At 50.2% G+C, this 16,339-nt stretch overlaps 1 protein-coding gene across 1 annotated transcript; it reads right to left on the bottom strand.

Moving 5' to 3' along the window:
* Positions 1-12,760: 12,760 nt before the first annotated feature.
* On the bottom strand, positions 12,761-13,950 carry LOC119355651. The gene has a single exon (XM_037622495.1). The coding sequence runs from the start codon at positions 13,892-13,894 to the stop codon at positions 12,761-12,763; it is 1,134 nt and encodes a 377-aa protein (XP_037478392.1). The 5' UTR covers positions 13,895-13,950.
* Between the last annotated feature and the right edge of the window lie 2,389 nt (positions 13,951-16,339).

Here is a 16,339-nt window from a genome sequence, read left to right on the forward strand (position 1 = left end):
CTGCAATGAGCAAGACAGCGAGCACAGGTGTTGCGTTAGACCGTCGCTATTTTTTTGAATACGCAAAACTTGCATATCATTTCATTGATAATAAAAGAGAAGTAATACAAGAGAGGATACATCATATGACACAAGATGCAAGAGGGCGTGAACATGATGCCCGGAGCAGAAAGACATGGGATGCTCGGCCCAAAACAAGAAAAAACACAGCTAAACCCCCCTAATCCGGCCTCTAGCCAAAGAAGGCGAGGATGCGGGACACAGGAACTCAGACCGCGTCGTGACCCCACGAGAACGTCCGCCCCGCATCCACTGCTCCAGGCTCGATCGGATCAACGTACCCCCACCAATAGCACCGGAAGATCAGGAAGTGGGCAGCAGGACCCGACCTAGTCGGAGCCAGAAGACATAGGAGAAGCACCGTGGAAGTCGTACATAGCGCCCTGAAAAACCACGCCTTGAGCGGCAACCCGAACCAACATGACATCCAGCATCTCCAAAAACAAACACCGGGGACACCGGAGCCAACAAGATGACGCCTTCAAGAAGGAGGATGACGCAGTGGCACCGTCGCCGTCCGATCCGAGGAATCGGACCTAGGGTTTCCCATGATGCTCGAGGAGGGGCACATAAAGGGGGCCATAGCAACGCCTCCAAGGAGGGAACGATGCTCGCAAGTGTCGCCGCTGCCAGCATCGGCAAGCCAAGCGGTGATTTCGCCCCGGCCTGAATCTGAGCAATCCCATAGCCACCGGATCATGATAAGGAGGCATGGAAACCAAACGTTGGTCGAAGATGACACCACAAGAAAGAGGAGCCATGCCCGGTGCAACACGAAGGCACCAGCGTCGCCAGACACGTGAGCCTTGGACATGGCGCGGGGACGAGGCAGGAGGTGATCGGGGTTGGGGTTGGGGAGGCGGCGAAGCATAGGAGGCCAACACGGGGGAAAGCGACGACGCCAACGATGCCGACAAGCCCGAAACTGGAGAAAAGCAAATCCAGACCGTCGGAGCCGCGGCAATCAGGACACCGGCAAACCGAGAGGTTGGAGAACTCAACCTCTAAAGCGCCGAGGACCGGAGAAGCACTGGCAGAGGACACCGGCAAGCCGAGAGAACTGGAGAACACGGTCCAGGGCTGCCGTGGCCAGAGCCTCCCTTGGCAGAACGCCCATCGTGGGTCTCAAACACCCTCCTAGCAGCCAGGCCGGCGCGCCGCAAGAGCAGCCGCTGTTGGGGAGCACCACCGGTAACCAAACGAGGATGTAGTCCCGTTGCCATGACCGAAGCTCAGAGAAGACGGCCGCTGCTGCGACGCCACAACAGGAGATGTGGGAGGGCCCGAGGCAGCCGAGGAGGCCCCGGCCTCCAGCTCGGCCAGATCTGGCATGAGCAGGAAGGGACGGAGAGCTTCCTCGGCGCCAAGGACGGGCAGCAGCCGGCTTACTGAAGGGGAGGGAGGCGATGAGGGGAGGGGCGAGACGGCCGGATCCGCGCCGGCGCGAGCAGCCGTCGCCGACGGTGGCCGAATCACGTGGGAGGCCTGGCCGGCGGCAGGAGGCCACCGCACCGAGGGAAAGGCCTCGCTGCCGCCTTCACAGGCACCTGCGCACGCTTCGCCGGCTGAGCCTTTGGCGGTGGCGCGACGGGGGAAGGTGAAGGAAATATGCCCTAGAGGCAATAATAAAGTTATTATTTATTTCCTTATAATCATGATAAATGTTTATTATTCATGCTAGAATTGTATTAACCGGAAACATAATACATGTGTGAATACATAGACAAACAAAGTGTCACTAGTATGCCTCTACTGGACTAGCTCGTTAATCAAAGATGGTTATGTTTCCTGACCATGAACAATGAGTTGTTATTTGAGTAACGAGATCACATCATTAGTTGAATGATCTGATTGACATGACCCATTCCATTAGCTTTGCACCTGATCGTTTAGTATGTTGCTATTGCTTTCTTCATGACTTATACATGTTCCTATGACTATGAGATTATGCAACTCCCGTTTGCCGGAGGAACACTTTGGGTGCTACCAAACGTCACAACGTAACTGGGTGATTATAAAGGAGCATTACAGGTGTCTCCAAAAGTAGATGTTGGGTTGGCGTATTTCAAGATTAGGATTTGTCACTCCGATTGTCGGAGAGGTATCTCTGGGCCCTCTCGGTAATGCACATCACATAAGCCTTGCAAGCACTACAACTAATATGTTAGTTGTGAGATGATGTATTACGGAACGAGTAAAGAGACTTGCCAGTAACGAGATTGAACTAGGTATTGGATACCGACGATCGAATCTCGGGCAAGTAACATACCGATGACAAAGGGAACAGCGTATGTTGTTATGCGGTCTGACCGATAAAGATCTTCGTAGAATATGTAGGAGCCAATATGGGCATCCAGGTCCCGCTATTGGTTTTTGACCGGAGACGTGTCTCGGTCATGTCTACATTGTTCTCGAACCCGTAGGGTCCGCACGCTTAAGGTTACGATGACAGTTATATTATGAGTTTACATGTTTTGATGAACCGAAGGAGTTCGGAGTCCCGGATGAGATCGGGGACATGACGAGGAGTCTCGAAATGGTCAAGACGTAAAGATTCATATATTGGATGATATGGTTAGGCCAAGGGGTCAAGCCCATGAGGCTTTAGATCGGTGCAAAAAGGAGTTTTGCGGAGGCCAGGGGGCCAAACGCCGGAGACCCTGGCGTCTGGCCCTGGGCCAGACGCCGAGGCCCATGGCGTCTGGGCCAGACGCCAAGGATTGTGGCGTTTGGTCCTGGAGTCCGAGTGGGACTCTTGCCTTTCGGGCAAAACCGACTTTGAGGAGGCTTTTGCTCCAAGTTTCGACCCCGGGGCTCAACATATAAATAGAGGGGCAGGGCTAGCACCAAAGACACAACAAGTTGATCCATGTGATCTATTCCTTAGCCGTGTGCGGTGCCCCCTACCACCATATACCTCGATAATACTGTAGCGGAGTTTAGGCGAAGCCCTGCTGCTGTAGTTCATCAAGATCATCACCACGCCGTCGTGCTGACGGAACTCTTCCCCGACACTTTGCTGGATCGGAGTCCGGGGATCGTCATCGAGCTGAACGTGTGCTCGAACTCGGAGGTGCCGTAGTTTCGGTGCTTGATCGGTTGGATCGTGAAGACGTACGACTACTTCCTCTACGTCGTGTCATCGCTTCCGCAGTCGGTCTGCGTTGGGTACGTAGACAACACTCTCCCCTCGTTGCTATGCATCACATGATCTTGCGTGTGCGTAGGAAATTTTTTGAAATTACTACGAAACCCAACAGTGGCATCCGAGCCTAGGTTATTTATGTTGATGTTATATGCACGAGTAGAACACAAGTGAGTTGTGGACGATACAAGTCATACTGCCTACCAGCATGTCATACTTTGGTTCGGCGGTATTGTTGGACGAGACGACCCGGACCAACCTTACGCGTACGCTTACGCGAGACCGGTTCCCTCGACGTGCTTTGCACATAGATGGCTTGCGGGCGACTGTCTCTCCAACTTTAGTTGAACCGAGTATGGCTACGTCCGGTCCTTGAGAAGGTTAAAACGGAGTCTATTTGACAAACTATCGTTGTGGTTTTGATGCATAGGTGAGATTGGTTCTTACTTAAGCCCGTAGCAGTCACGTAAAACATGCAACAACAAAGTAGAGGACGTCTAACTTGTTTTTGCAGGGCATGTTGTGATGTGATATGGTCAAGGCATGATGCTGAATTTTATTGTATGAGATGATCATGTTTTGTAACCGAGTTATCGGCAACTGGCAGGAGCCATATGGTTGTCGCTTTATTGTATGCAATGCAATCGCGATGTAATGCTTTACTTTATTACTAAATGGTAGTGATAGTCGTGGAAGCATAAGATTGGCGAGACGACAACGATGCTATGATGGAGATCAAGGTGTCGCGCCGGTGACGATGGTGATCATGACGGTGCTTCGGAGATGGAGATCACAAGCACAAGATGATGATGACCATATCATATCACTTATATTGATTGCATGTGATGTTTATCTTTTTATGCATCTTATCTTGCTTTGATTGACGGTAGCATTATAAGATGATCTCTCACTAAATTATCAAGAAGTGTTCTCCCTGAGTATGCACCGTTGCCAAAGTTCGTCGTGCCCAGACACCACGTGATGATCGGGTGTGATAAGCTCTACGTCCATCTACAACGGGTGCAAGCCAGTTTTGCACACGCAGAATACTCAGGTTAAACTTGACGAGCCTAGCATATGCAGATATGGCCTCGGAACACGGAGACCGAAAGGTCGAGCGTGAATCATATAGTAGATATGATCAACATAACGATGTTCACCATTGAAAACTACTCCATCTCACGTGATGATCGGTCATGGTTTAGTTCATTTGGATCACGTAATCACTTAGAGGATTAGAGGGATGTCTATCTAAGTGGGAGTTCTTAAATAATATGATTAATTGAACTTAAATTTATCATGAACTTAGTACCTGATAGTATCTTGCTTGTTTATGTTGATTGTAGATAGATGGCTCGTGCTGTTGTTCCGTTGAATTTTAATGCGTTCCTTGAGAAAGCAAAGTTGAAAGATGATGGTAGCAATTACACGGACTGGGTCCATAACTTGAGGATTATCCTCATTGCTGCACAGAAAAATTACGTCCTGGAAGCACCGCTGGGTGCCAGGCCTGCTGCTGGAGCAACACCAGATGTTATGAACGTCTGGCAGAGCAAAGCTGATGACTACTCGATAGTTTGGTGTGCCATGCTTTACGGCTTAGAATCGGGACTTCAACGACGTTTTGAACGTCATGGAGCATATGAGATGTTCCAGGAGTTGAAGTTAATATTTCAAGCAAATGCCCGAATTGAGAGATATGAAGTCTCCAATAAGTTCTATAGCTGCAAGATGGAGGAGAACAGTTCTGTCAGTGAGCATATACTCAAAATGTCTGGGTATAATAATCACTTGATTCAATTGGGAGTTAATCTTCCGGATGATTGCGTTATTGACAGAATTCTCCAATCACTGCCACCAAGCTACAAGAGCTTCGTGATGAACTATAATATGCAAGGGATGAACAAGACTATTCCCGAGCTCTTCGCAATGCTGAAAGCTGCGGAGGTAGAAATCAAGAAGGAGCATCAAGTGTTGATGGTTAACAAGACCACTAGTTTCAAGAAAAAGGGCAAAGGGAAGAAAAAGGGGAACTTCAAGAAGAACGGCAAGCAAGTTGCTGCTCAAGAGAATAAACCCAAGTCTGGACCTAAGCCTGAAACTGAGTGCTTCTACTGCAAGCAGACTGGTCACTGGAAGCGGAACTGCCCCAAGTATTTGGCGGATAAGAAGGATGGCAAGGTGAACAAAGGTATATGTGATATACATGTTATTGATGTGTACCTTACTAGAGCTCGCAGTAGCACCTGGGTATTTGATACTGGTTCTGTTGCTAATATTTGCAACTCGAAACAGGGACTACGGAATAAGCGGGCACTGGCAAAGGACGAGGTGACGATGCGCGTGGGAAATGGTTCCAAAGTTGATGTGATCGCGGTCGGCACGCTACCTCTACATCTACCTTCGGGATTAATATTAGACCTAAATAATTGTTATTTGGTGCCAGCGTTGAGCATGAACATTATATCTGGATCTTGTTTAATGCGAGGCGGTTATTCATTTAAATCAGAGAATAATGGTTGTTCTATTTATATGAGTAATATCTTTTATGGTCATGCATCCTTGAAGAGTGGTCTATTCTTATTGAATCTCGATAGTAGTAATACACATATTCATAATGTTGAAGACAAAAGATGCAGAGTTGATAATGAAAGTGCAACTTATTTGTGGCACTGTCATTTAGGTCATATCGGTATAAAGCGCATGAAGAAACTCCATACTGATGGACTTTTGGAACCACTTGATTATGAATCACTTGGTACTTGCGAACCGTGCCTCATGGGCAAGATGACTAAAACACCGTTCTCCGGTACTATGGAGAGAGCAACAGATTTGTTGGAAATCATACATACCGATGTATGTGGCCCGATGAATATTGAGGCTCGTGGCGGACATCGTTATTTTCTCACCTTCACAGATGATTTAAGCAGATATGGGTATATCTACTTAATGAAACATAAGTCTGAAACATTTGAAAAGTTCAAAGAATTTCAAAGTGAAGTTGAAAATCATCGTAACAAGAAAATAAAGTTTCTACGATCTGATCGTGGAGGAGAATATTTGAGTTACGAGTTTGGTGTACATTTGAAAAACTGTGGAATAGTTTCGCAACTCACGCCACACGGAACACCACAGCGTAATGGTGTGTCCGAACGTTGTAATCGTACTTTACTAGATATGGTGCGATCTATGATGTCTCTTACTGATTTACCGCTATCATTTTGGGGATATGCTTTAGAGACGGCCGCATTCACGTTAAATAGGGCACCATCAAAATCCGTTGAGACGACGCCTTATGAACTGTGGTTTGGCAAGAAACCAAAGTTGTCGTTTCTTAAAGTTTGGGGCTGCGATGCTTATGTGAAAAAGCTTCAACCTGATAAGCTCGAACCCAAATCGGAGAAATGTGTCTTCATAGGATACCCAAAGGAGACTATTGGGTACACCTTCTATCACAGATCCGAAGGCAAGACATTCGTTGCTAAGAATGGATCCTTTCTAGAGAAGGAGTTTCTCTCGAAAGAAGTGAGTGGGAGGAAAGTAGAACTTGACGAGGTAACTGTACCTGCTCCCTTACTGGAAAGTAGTTCATCACAGAAAACTGTTTCAGTGACACCTACACCAGTTAGTGAGGAAGCCAATGATAATGATCATGAAACTTCAGATCAAGATACTACTGAACCTCGTAGATCAACCAGAGTAAGATCCGCACCAGAGTGGTACGGTAATCCTGTTCTGGAGGTCATGCTACTAGATCATGATGAACCTACGAACTATGAAGAAGCGATGGTGAGCCCAGATTCCGCAAAGTGGCTTGAAGCCATGAAATCTGAGATGGGATCCATGTATGAGAACAAAGTATGGACTTTGGTTGACTTGCCCGATGATCGGCAATCAATTGAGAATAAATGGATCTTTAAGAAGAAGACTGACGCTGATGGTAATGTTACTGTCTACAAAGCTCGACTTGTCGCAAAAGGTTTTCGGCAAGTTCAAGGGATTGACTACGATGAGACCTTCTCACCCGTAGCGATGCTTAAGTCCGTCCGAATCATGTTAGCTATTGCCGCATTTTATGATTATGAAATTTGGCAGATGGATGTCAAAACTGCATTCCTGAATGGATTTCTGGAAGAAGAGTTGTATATGATGCAACCGGAAGGTTTTGTCGATCCAAAGGGAGCTAACAAAGTGTGCAAGCTCCAGCGATCCATTTATGGACTGGTGCAAGCCTCTCGGAGTTGGAATAAACGTTTTGATAGTGTGATCAAAGCATTTGGTTTTATACAGACTTTCGGAGAAGCCTGTATTTACAAGAAAGTGAGTGGGAGCTCTGTAGCATTTCTGATATTATATGTGGATGACATATTGCTGATTGGAAATGATATAGAATTTCTGGATAGCATAAAGGGATACTTGAATAAAAGTTTTTCAATGAAAGACCTCGGTGAAGCTGCTTACATATTAGGCATTAAGATCTATAGAGATAGATCAAGACGCTTAATTGGACTTTCACAAAGCACATACCTTGACAAGATTTTGAAGAAATTCAAAATGGATCAAGCAAAGAAAGGATTCTTACCTGTATTACAAGGTGTGAAGTTGAGTAAGACTCAATGCCCGACCACTGCAGAAGATAGAGAGAATATGAAAGATGTTCCCTATGCATCAGCCATAGGCTCTATCATGTATGCAATGCTGTGTACCAGACCTGATGTGTGCCTTGCTATAAGTTTAGCAGGAAGGTACCAAAGTAATCCAGGAGTGGATCACTGGACAGCGGTCAAGAACATCCTGAAATACCTGAAAAGGACTAAGGATATGTTTCTCGTATATGGAGGTGACAAAGAGCTCACCGTAAAAGGTTACGTTGATGCAAGCTTTGACACTGATCCGGACGATTCTAAATCGCAAACCGGATACGTGTTTACTTTAAACGGTGGAGTTGTCAGTTGGTGCAGTTCTAAACAAAGCATCGTAGCGGGATCTACATGTGAAGCGGAGTACATAGCTGCTTCGGAAGCAGCAAACGTAGGAGTCTGGATGAAGGAGTTCATATCCGATCTAGGTGTCATACCTAATGCATCGGGTCCAATGAAAATCTTTTGTGACAATACTGGTGCAATTGCCTTGGCAAAGGAATCCAGATTTCACAAAAGGACCAAACACATCACGAGACGCTTCAACTCCATCCGGGATCTAGTCCAGGTGGGAGACATAGAGATTTGCAAGATACATACGGATCTGAATGTTGCAGACCCGTTGACTAAGCCTCTTCCAGGAGCAAAACATGATCAGCACCAAAGCTCCATGGGTGTTAGAATCATTACAGTGTAATCTAGATTATTGACTCTAGTGCAAGTGGGAGACTGAAGGAAATATGCCCTAGAGGCAATAATAAAGTTATTATTTATTTCCTTATAATCATGATAAATGTTTATTATTCATGCTAGAATTGTATTAACCGGAAACATAATACATGTGTGAATACATAGACAAACAAAGTGTCACTAGTATGCCTCTACTGGACTAGCTCGTTAATCAAAGATGGTTATGTTTCCTGACCATGAACAATGAGTTGTTATTTGAGTAACGAGATCACATCATTAGTTGAATGATCTGATTGACATGACCCATTCCATTAGCTTTGCACCTGATCGTTTAGTATGTTGCTATTGCTTTCTTCATGACTTATACATGTTCCTATGACTATGAGATTATGCAACTTCCGTTTGCCGGAGGAACACTTTGGGTGCTACCAAACGTCACAACGTAACTGGGTGATTATAAAGGAGCATTACAGGTGTCTCCAAAAGTAGATGTTGGGTTGGCGTATTTCGAGATTAGGATTTGTCACTCCGATTGTCGGAGAGGTATCTCTGGGCCCTCTCGGTAATGCACATCACATAAGCCTTGCAAGCACTGCAACTAATATGTTAGTTGTGAGATGATGTATTACGGAACGAGTAAAGAGACTTGCCAGTAACGAGATTGAACTAGGTATTGGATACCGACGATCGAATCTCGGGCAAGTAACATACTGATGACAAAGGGAACAGCGTATGTTGTTATGCGGTCTGACCGATAAAGATCTTCGTAGAATATGTAGGAGCCAATATGGGCATCCAGGTCCCGCTATTGGTTATTGACTGGAGACGTGTCTCGGTCATGTCTACATTGTTCTCGAACCCGTAGGGTCCGCACGCTTAAGGTTACGATGACAGTTATATTATGAGTTTACATGTTTTGATGAACCGAAGGAGTTCGGAGTCCCGGATGAGATCGGGGACATGACGAGGAGTCTCGAAATGGTCGAGACGTAAAGATTCATATATTGGATGATATGGTTAGGCCAAGGGGTCAAGCCCATGAGGCTTTAGATCGGTGCAAAAAGGAGTTTTGCGGAGGCCAGGGGGCCAAACGCCGGAGACCCTGGCGTCTGGCCCTGGGCCAGACGCCGAGGCCCATGGCGTCTGGGCCAGACGCCAAGGATTGTGGCGTTTGGTCCTGGAGTCCGAGTGGGACTCTTGCCTTTCGGGCAAAACCGACTTTGAGGAGGCTTTTGCTCCAAGTTTCGACCCCGGGGCTCAACATATAAATAGAGGGGCATGGCTAGCACCAAAGACACAACAAGTTGATCCACGTGATCTATTCCTTAGCCGTGTGCGGTGCCCCCTGCCACCATATACCTCGATAATACTGTAGCGGAGTTTAGGCGAAGCCCTGCTGCTGTAGTTCATCAAGATCGTCACCACGCCGTCGTGCTGACGGAACTCTTCCCCGACACTTTGCTGGATCGGAGTCCGGGGATCGTCATCGAGCTGAACGTGTGCTCGAACTCGGAGGTGCCGTAGTTTCGGTGCTTGATCGGTTGGATCGTGAAGACGTACGACTACTTCCTCTACGTCGTGTCATCGCTTCCGCAGTCGGTCTGCGTTGGGTACGTAGACAACACTCTCCCCTCGTTGCTATGCATCACATGATCTTGCATGTGCGTAGGAAAATTTTTGAAATTACTACGAAACCCAACAGAAGGTGCGGCGTCTAGGGTTGCCCCCGAGCCGCCAGGGAGGCGCTGCCGCCATTTTTTTAGTGTGATCGTTTTGCTACAGCCGGTCCGATTTTTTGTTACCATCGTTTTTGTTTTTGGGTACCACCATCCAGTTTGATTTTTTGCACCCGTCTTTGATTGTTTAGTTGGATGTATATGGGACCACTCCAATGTTTTTTGTTACCGCCGTCTTCGATTTGTGCTACCACCCTGTCTTTGATTTTTTTTTGGATCCATCTGTTTTGCTCGGAACCACTACAAATTTGCAACCACCGCCTTTGTTTTTGCTACCTTTATATTTGATTTTTGCTACCATTATATTTAATTTTTGCTACCACCCCTTCTTTTGATTTTTTCCCACTGGATCCATTTTCTTGGTGGAACCAGTGAATTTGTCGCTACCACCTCATCTGCAAACGGCTACAACGACGACTTTCAATGAAAAAGCTGCAAACCGAAGGCTGATTTTTTGCTGGAACCGGCACTACAATTTACTACGCCGGGCAAACCAGTGAGCACCGGTGTTGCAACCGGCAAGCGACGTGGATGAGCGGCTCCGGCGAGCTGCCAGCGGGAGGCGGTGGTAGGTCATGGAGTCGTGCGCGCGAGCGAAGAGGGGATTGTTTCTCTCTCTGGATCTGATGGTTACATGTGCCTGTATCCAACGTTGTACCGCTGACCGATCCAAATTTTGGCCTGTCGTCCGGCGCCTATGAGTCACCTTCTTCAAAACTCGAAGAACAACAATGCAGACCCACACCCTCCTCTCCGTTAGAGCATCTCTAGCAGACCCTGCATAACATCGCGACCCGCAAAATAACCGCCAAAATACGGGTCGACGCTAAAAATCCTGCCCGACCAGACACCGCAAACGCGTCCGACCCGTAATTTTTTTTGCGGAGCATGGCAAAAGATCTCCCCCGACTTCTAGATTCACGGGGTGGGAGGCCGACCCGAGCTCGGCCCCTATCCACATTGAGATTTGGCGCGAGGGAAATTTCCGTGCAGCCGTTCTCGCTCCCCCTCCCCTCCGCCACCATTGCCCCCGCCACCGCCCGCTCCAGTGCATCTTCCCCGGCAGTCCTTCGCCGCCATGGATGACTCCCTGCCATCCCCCATCACCGTCAAGGTCGCGCACGCTCAATCCCCTCCGGTGGATCTCGTCGCCGACCATGTTGAGACTTGCTCAAAGAGTGCGAGAAGTGGAAGTTGATTGATAAGAATCCCCACCGAAGAAAGGTTCACTTACAAACATGGATGAAGTTGAGGATGATGATGGCCCAAGAAACTTGAACAAGCCCGATGGCAACAAGAAGACTAAGGAGAAGATGAAGAAAGAGCATGAAGTGTCGAGCTTGCGGGACAAGATTGATGCCATGGTGAAATCAAATGAGTTGATGTTAGCGAAGACGTTGGAGATTAAGAAAGAGTTGGTCGAGAAGAAGGCACGAGAGAAGCAAGAAAAGTGGCAATTGCTTAAGGATGAGGGGCTGTGCAAAACGGCCATTGAGGAGAGAAGGGCACGTGCCGCTGAAAACAAAGCCATGTCCAAATTGCTTGCCGAAGAGAATAAGATCATGACATTGAACCGCAATGACATGGACGACCTCACCAAAGAATGGCATGATATGGCAAGAAGAGAAATCTTGAAGAGAAGAATGGTTGTGTCGCCCAGTGCGTGTTACAGTGCTGGAGGTGTTTTCTCAATGGGGTTTGGAACCAATGTCGTCGATGCGTTTAGTGCACCAGCCGATGATTTCGGTGCGGGAGTTGGAACAAGCGACGGAGGTGCACTCGGTGGTTCCGATAACCTCCATGGACTCGATGGCGCGGAGTGAAAATCGACCAAGATGATGCCGAGCGTGGTCGTCACTTTTGCAAGACCCCCTTTTGTGTTTGTCCTAGAAAACTAATCTTTTTTTTGCGTGTAAACGGTGTTCTATTGTTTGAATTTGAACTCATTTGTCGAAATCGATGTCAAATTCAATAATTGGGCGTCTTTATTTTGCGGGTCGATGCGGAAGTGGCCGAGCAGACCCCATGTAGCCGACCCATAAAAGAGCATATTCATCGAATATCCTTTTTTACGAGTCCGTTTTACGGGGTCTGAATCTGACTTCGCTCGCGCCGCCCCTTATACGGGTCCGGGTTTTACGGGTCTGCTAGAGTCGTTCTTACCCGTGCGTCCCCCTAGGTCCGATTGCCGCTCCCATGTCCGTCCCCAATCCGCCGGCCACGCTGCGCTGCTCCACGCCCCCGACCTCCGCCCCGACCGTGCGCTCCCGGCTCGACCACGTCGTTCATCGCCCGACAATGGCCTGCTGCGTGCGTCTCTGCACCGGATCTCGTAAATAAACCATGCATGAATGCATGCATGCACTGATCTGAACAAGTGGAGTACACGTGCACGCACGCACGCACTCAAACACTGCGAGCGAGGGAACAGGGGCACAGACGCCACAGTTTTTTGGCCAGGCTAGGAACCTGAAAACAATGATAGATTTTCAAAATGGCCTCGGGGGTTTCGATCGGCCACCCCCACGGGGCCCGACCGCCCGCGACACCGCCTCGGCGAGCCGCCCCACCCGCGCAGCCACGTCCGGCGGCAGCGCCACCGCCGCCCGCCGCGCCTTCCTGCTTGGCCCCAGCAGCGGCCCCAGCATCTCCACCACCTCCTCCGCGCCCCACCGTCCCCTGCTCAGCTCCCCGCACCACCGGTCCACCGTCAGCGCCAATGCCACGTCCACGTTCGCCTCGCCGTTGGGACCCGTCATCTCCTCCACGTCGCCGGCGTCCCACCCGCCCCGCGTCAGCGCGGAGCCTGCCTGCTCCAGGATGCGCCGCAGCCACTCCGGCTCCGGCCCCGCGGAGGTGTTCGTGGTCGTGGCGCCCGTCGGGACGACCTCCAGGAAACGGTCCCCGGCCGCGGCGGCGTCGCTCCAGAACTCGATCCAGCGCGGAGCCCTGCCGGTGACCGAGTCCAGGCTCCGGCGCGCCGTGTTCGACGGCGTCGCGGGGGACGGCGTCACCGGCGCGGACAGCTGGCGCCGGAGCGGCGGCGGCTCGGCCTCGGCGGCGAAGGCGCGGAGGAGGAAGTCGGCCACGTTGGCGCCCGCGAACGTCACGCCGGAGTTGGACACGTGGAACACCGGGTTTCCCACGAGGCAGGGCGTCGCCGGCACGTAATGCCGGCCGCAGAGCGGGACGAGGGGAGGCGGAGGCCGCCCCGCGCGTCGGCCGGGGGCGAGGAGCAGCGTCGCGGCGACCGCGGCGGGGACCTCTTGCGCGGCGAAGCGGAGGAGGCGGAGCCCCGCGGAGGAGCGGTAGTGCGGGAAGTCGTCCCCCGAGGGCACGCCCAGCGCCAGGAGCTCGCGGAGGTCGGGCGGGAGCTGGACGCCACCGAGAGCGGCCTCCACGAGGGCAAGCTCGGTTGCGGAGAGGCCCGGGAGGACGGGCACCCCGGCCGCAGCGAGGTGAGCGAGAACCGCCGCGGAGGAGGGCGCCGCTGCGGAGGGAGATGGAGGAGCCGGGGTACTGGGTGCCGAGGCGCGGGTGGAGAGGCGGCGAAGGCCGGCGGCGTGGTAAGGATGGCGCGGGAGGCCGTGCGGGAGCGTCGGCCGGTGGTAAACGTCGACCATTGTTAGGTCGCCGGCGAAGTCGGTGCTGGAGCAGGAAGTGGTGTTTGGAACTTGGATGCGGAAGGCTGTGGCGGCTTTGGTGTGTGTTTGGTAGAAGAAAGATCCTCGAAGAAACAATATAAGTACTGAGAAAAAACTAGAATCGAACTATACAATGTCAATATATGGACTTTAATTTGCACTTGGTATGAATAAGGAAGTAAATAATGTTGTCGCTAAATGAAAAATAATAATTAGAAAAGAATAATTAGGCAATTATGCCATCCCAATTCCAGAATTTTGCATGCCCGGTTACTTTTTTAAGAAACTACTACGTGCTCCATTAGCAACAAATACAATAGTACAAGACCCACACGTACAAACATACATATAACACGAGAGAGGACAAAAGTCCTAGCCTATGTGCAAAGAAAACTCCCGCAAAAGAAAGAAGAATACAGTCAAGTCCCTAGAAGTTCCTGAACACACGAAGCCAAACACCTGAATCGGCCCACCGCCGCCGCCGCAACGAACGCTGGAGAGAGATGCAGGAAGCCACCATCAAATGAGCTGAGGACGCACCATCACCTAATCGGCTTTCTTGGCATGGTGGCGGTGGCGACCAAGTGTTGGCGGTTGTGTGCCCCGGACCTACCTCTGCTTGGGTTGTGCTGCCTCCGGCATCATCCTGTGGTCTGGGCGCTTGTATCGGAGATGTGTGGCCAGCGTTGTTCAACATGATGGCAGACACGACGATGTGCCCGAGAAGATGTGATCCCGTGCAAGGTTTGTGGCTTGTGGCGGCAGATCCGGCGACTCTCCTTCGACTCCGTCGGACGGAGGAACCGTTTCTGGGGCTGAGGTGCATGGGGATAGACCCCGGTCGACGCTCCACAGCAACAATGGCCCGGTTACATTTTTAGGGAACCATGCTTAGTTACTACTAGAGGGTGATACATGCTTTGCCGCCCGTGTCGTGAGATAAGTTTTCTTTTTGCGGGCTCTTGTGGTTAGAGGTGAGCACTTTTACATCGAAAATCGAAGAATTGAACCAAACTGAGTTGATCGATATTCATGTTTTATTCGGTTTATAGTGTTCAATTTGATATTTCCATCCCTAATTGTTTGTGTTTGGGCGTATGGCCTGTTTTCATTTTCATACTACATAAACCAAATTAACCATCCATATACACCGAAATGGACCTCCATTTGCCCCAACTTCCCTACTTTGACTGCACTGGTATGCATGACCTTAGAGCATCTACAGTAAGACATAGCAAATCCAAGTCCTCAAACGTCCGCGGACGCGCCCGGGCGCGTCCGAAGACACTGACCGGGTACGCCTTGTATGTTGGCTTCCACACACGCGTCCCTCGTATCCGAAACCTTAAAACCATGCAACATACATAAAACATGACCAACACGCAGTTCACCTATCATTATTTCATTGCCGGACAAAAGGATCATAGTTCATCGGAGTTCAACGGTGGACATTGCAAACCCATAGTTCCATACTACAAATTACTTAAAACAAAGATAAAATATAATTAGAACGGGGAAGTGCAGAGGAAATCAACACTTCCTCGCCGACGCCTTCCTCTTCTGGTCGTCAGCGCGACTGTGCCTCTCCTCCATGTAGGCGTCGGCGTGCGGAGGTATGTCATCATCGGAGATGGAGGTGGCTAGGTCAGAGTCGAACCTGCACCTTTTGCTCAGCAGCCTGCGGAGCAGGAGGTGCCGGTCCTTCGCATGGCGGGCCGCCTTCACCTTCGCCGCAACCTCTTTGTTTGCCTCGCGCTCCAACAACTCGAGGACCCAGCGGTGGTCGGTACCACTTTCGGAGCAGAGGGTGGTGGTAGTGGGTGGCGTACCTGAATGAGAAGAGCAGAGCAACAGGAGCTGCGCGCCGAGCGGGAAGGGCCGGCGACGTCGTCGGTGCTATGTTGAGGGCGACGGGAGCTAACGAAGTAGGTCTGCCGTTGCCGGATCCGCCTTGGTCCAGCTTCGAACGCATCAACACGATGCGGAAGGTGACCTCCTCCACATCATCGGGATCCGCTTCGCGCAGCAGGCTCGCCAAGTCATTGTCGGAGCCGGATTCCCCACTGGAGGCAGCACTGCTTCGGTCGCCGACCATCAAATGGGTTCGGAGGGGATAAGAAGTGGAGTGGATGGAGAGGGGACTGAAGTGGAGTTCAGATTGACTATGGTCTAGGGTTTTCCGGATGGGATATTTGTGTGGCACACGTGGGCTAGGCCGGGCCAAGCCGACATGGCGGATGCGCCCTGGCCACCCCATATCTGCCCCATATTTTGGCTGGAAATGAGGGGCATCGAGCAGCCCGGGCATTTGAGGACTGTTGAAGGCACCCGTTTGGGTATTTTTTCACTACCGATCAGTGACCGGGCCGTCCGCCCGACCGTTTGGAGATGGTTTGGGGTGCCCGACTGTAGATGCTCTTAGGC

This window comes from Triticum dicoccoides, chromosome 1A, assembly GCF_002162155.2.
Source record: "Triticum dicoccoides isolate Atlit2015 ecotype Zavitan chromosome 1A, WEW_v2.0, whole genome shotgun sequence".
In the NCBI taxonomy this organism is placed as follows: Eukaryota; Viridiplantae; Streptophyta; class Magnoliopsida; order Poales; family Poaceae; genus Triticum; species Triticum dicoccoides.

What these genes read in the sequence shown, in the direction of transcription:
- LOC119355651 (XM_037622495.1), bottom strand. Translation starts at nt 13,894, where the DNA reads ATGGTCGACGTTTACCACCGGCCGACGCTCCCGCACGGCCTCCCGCGC.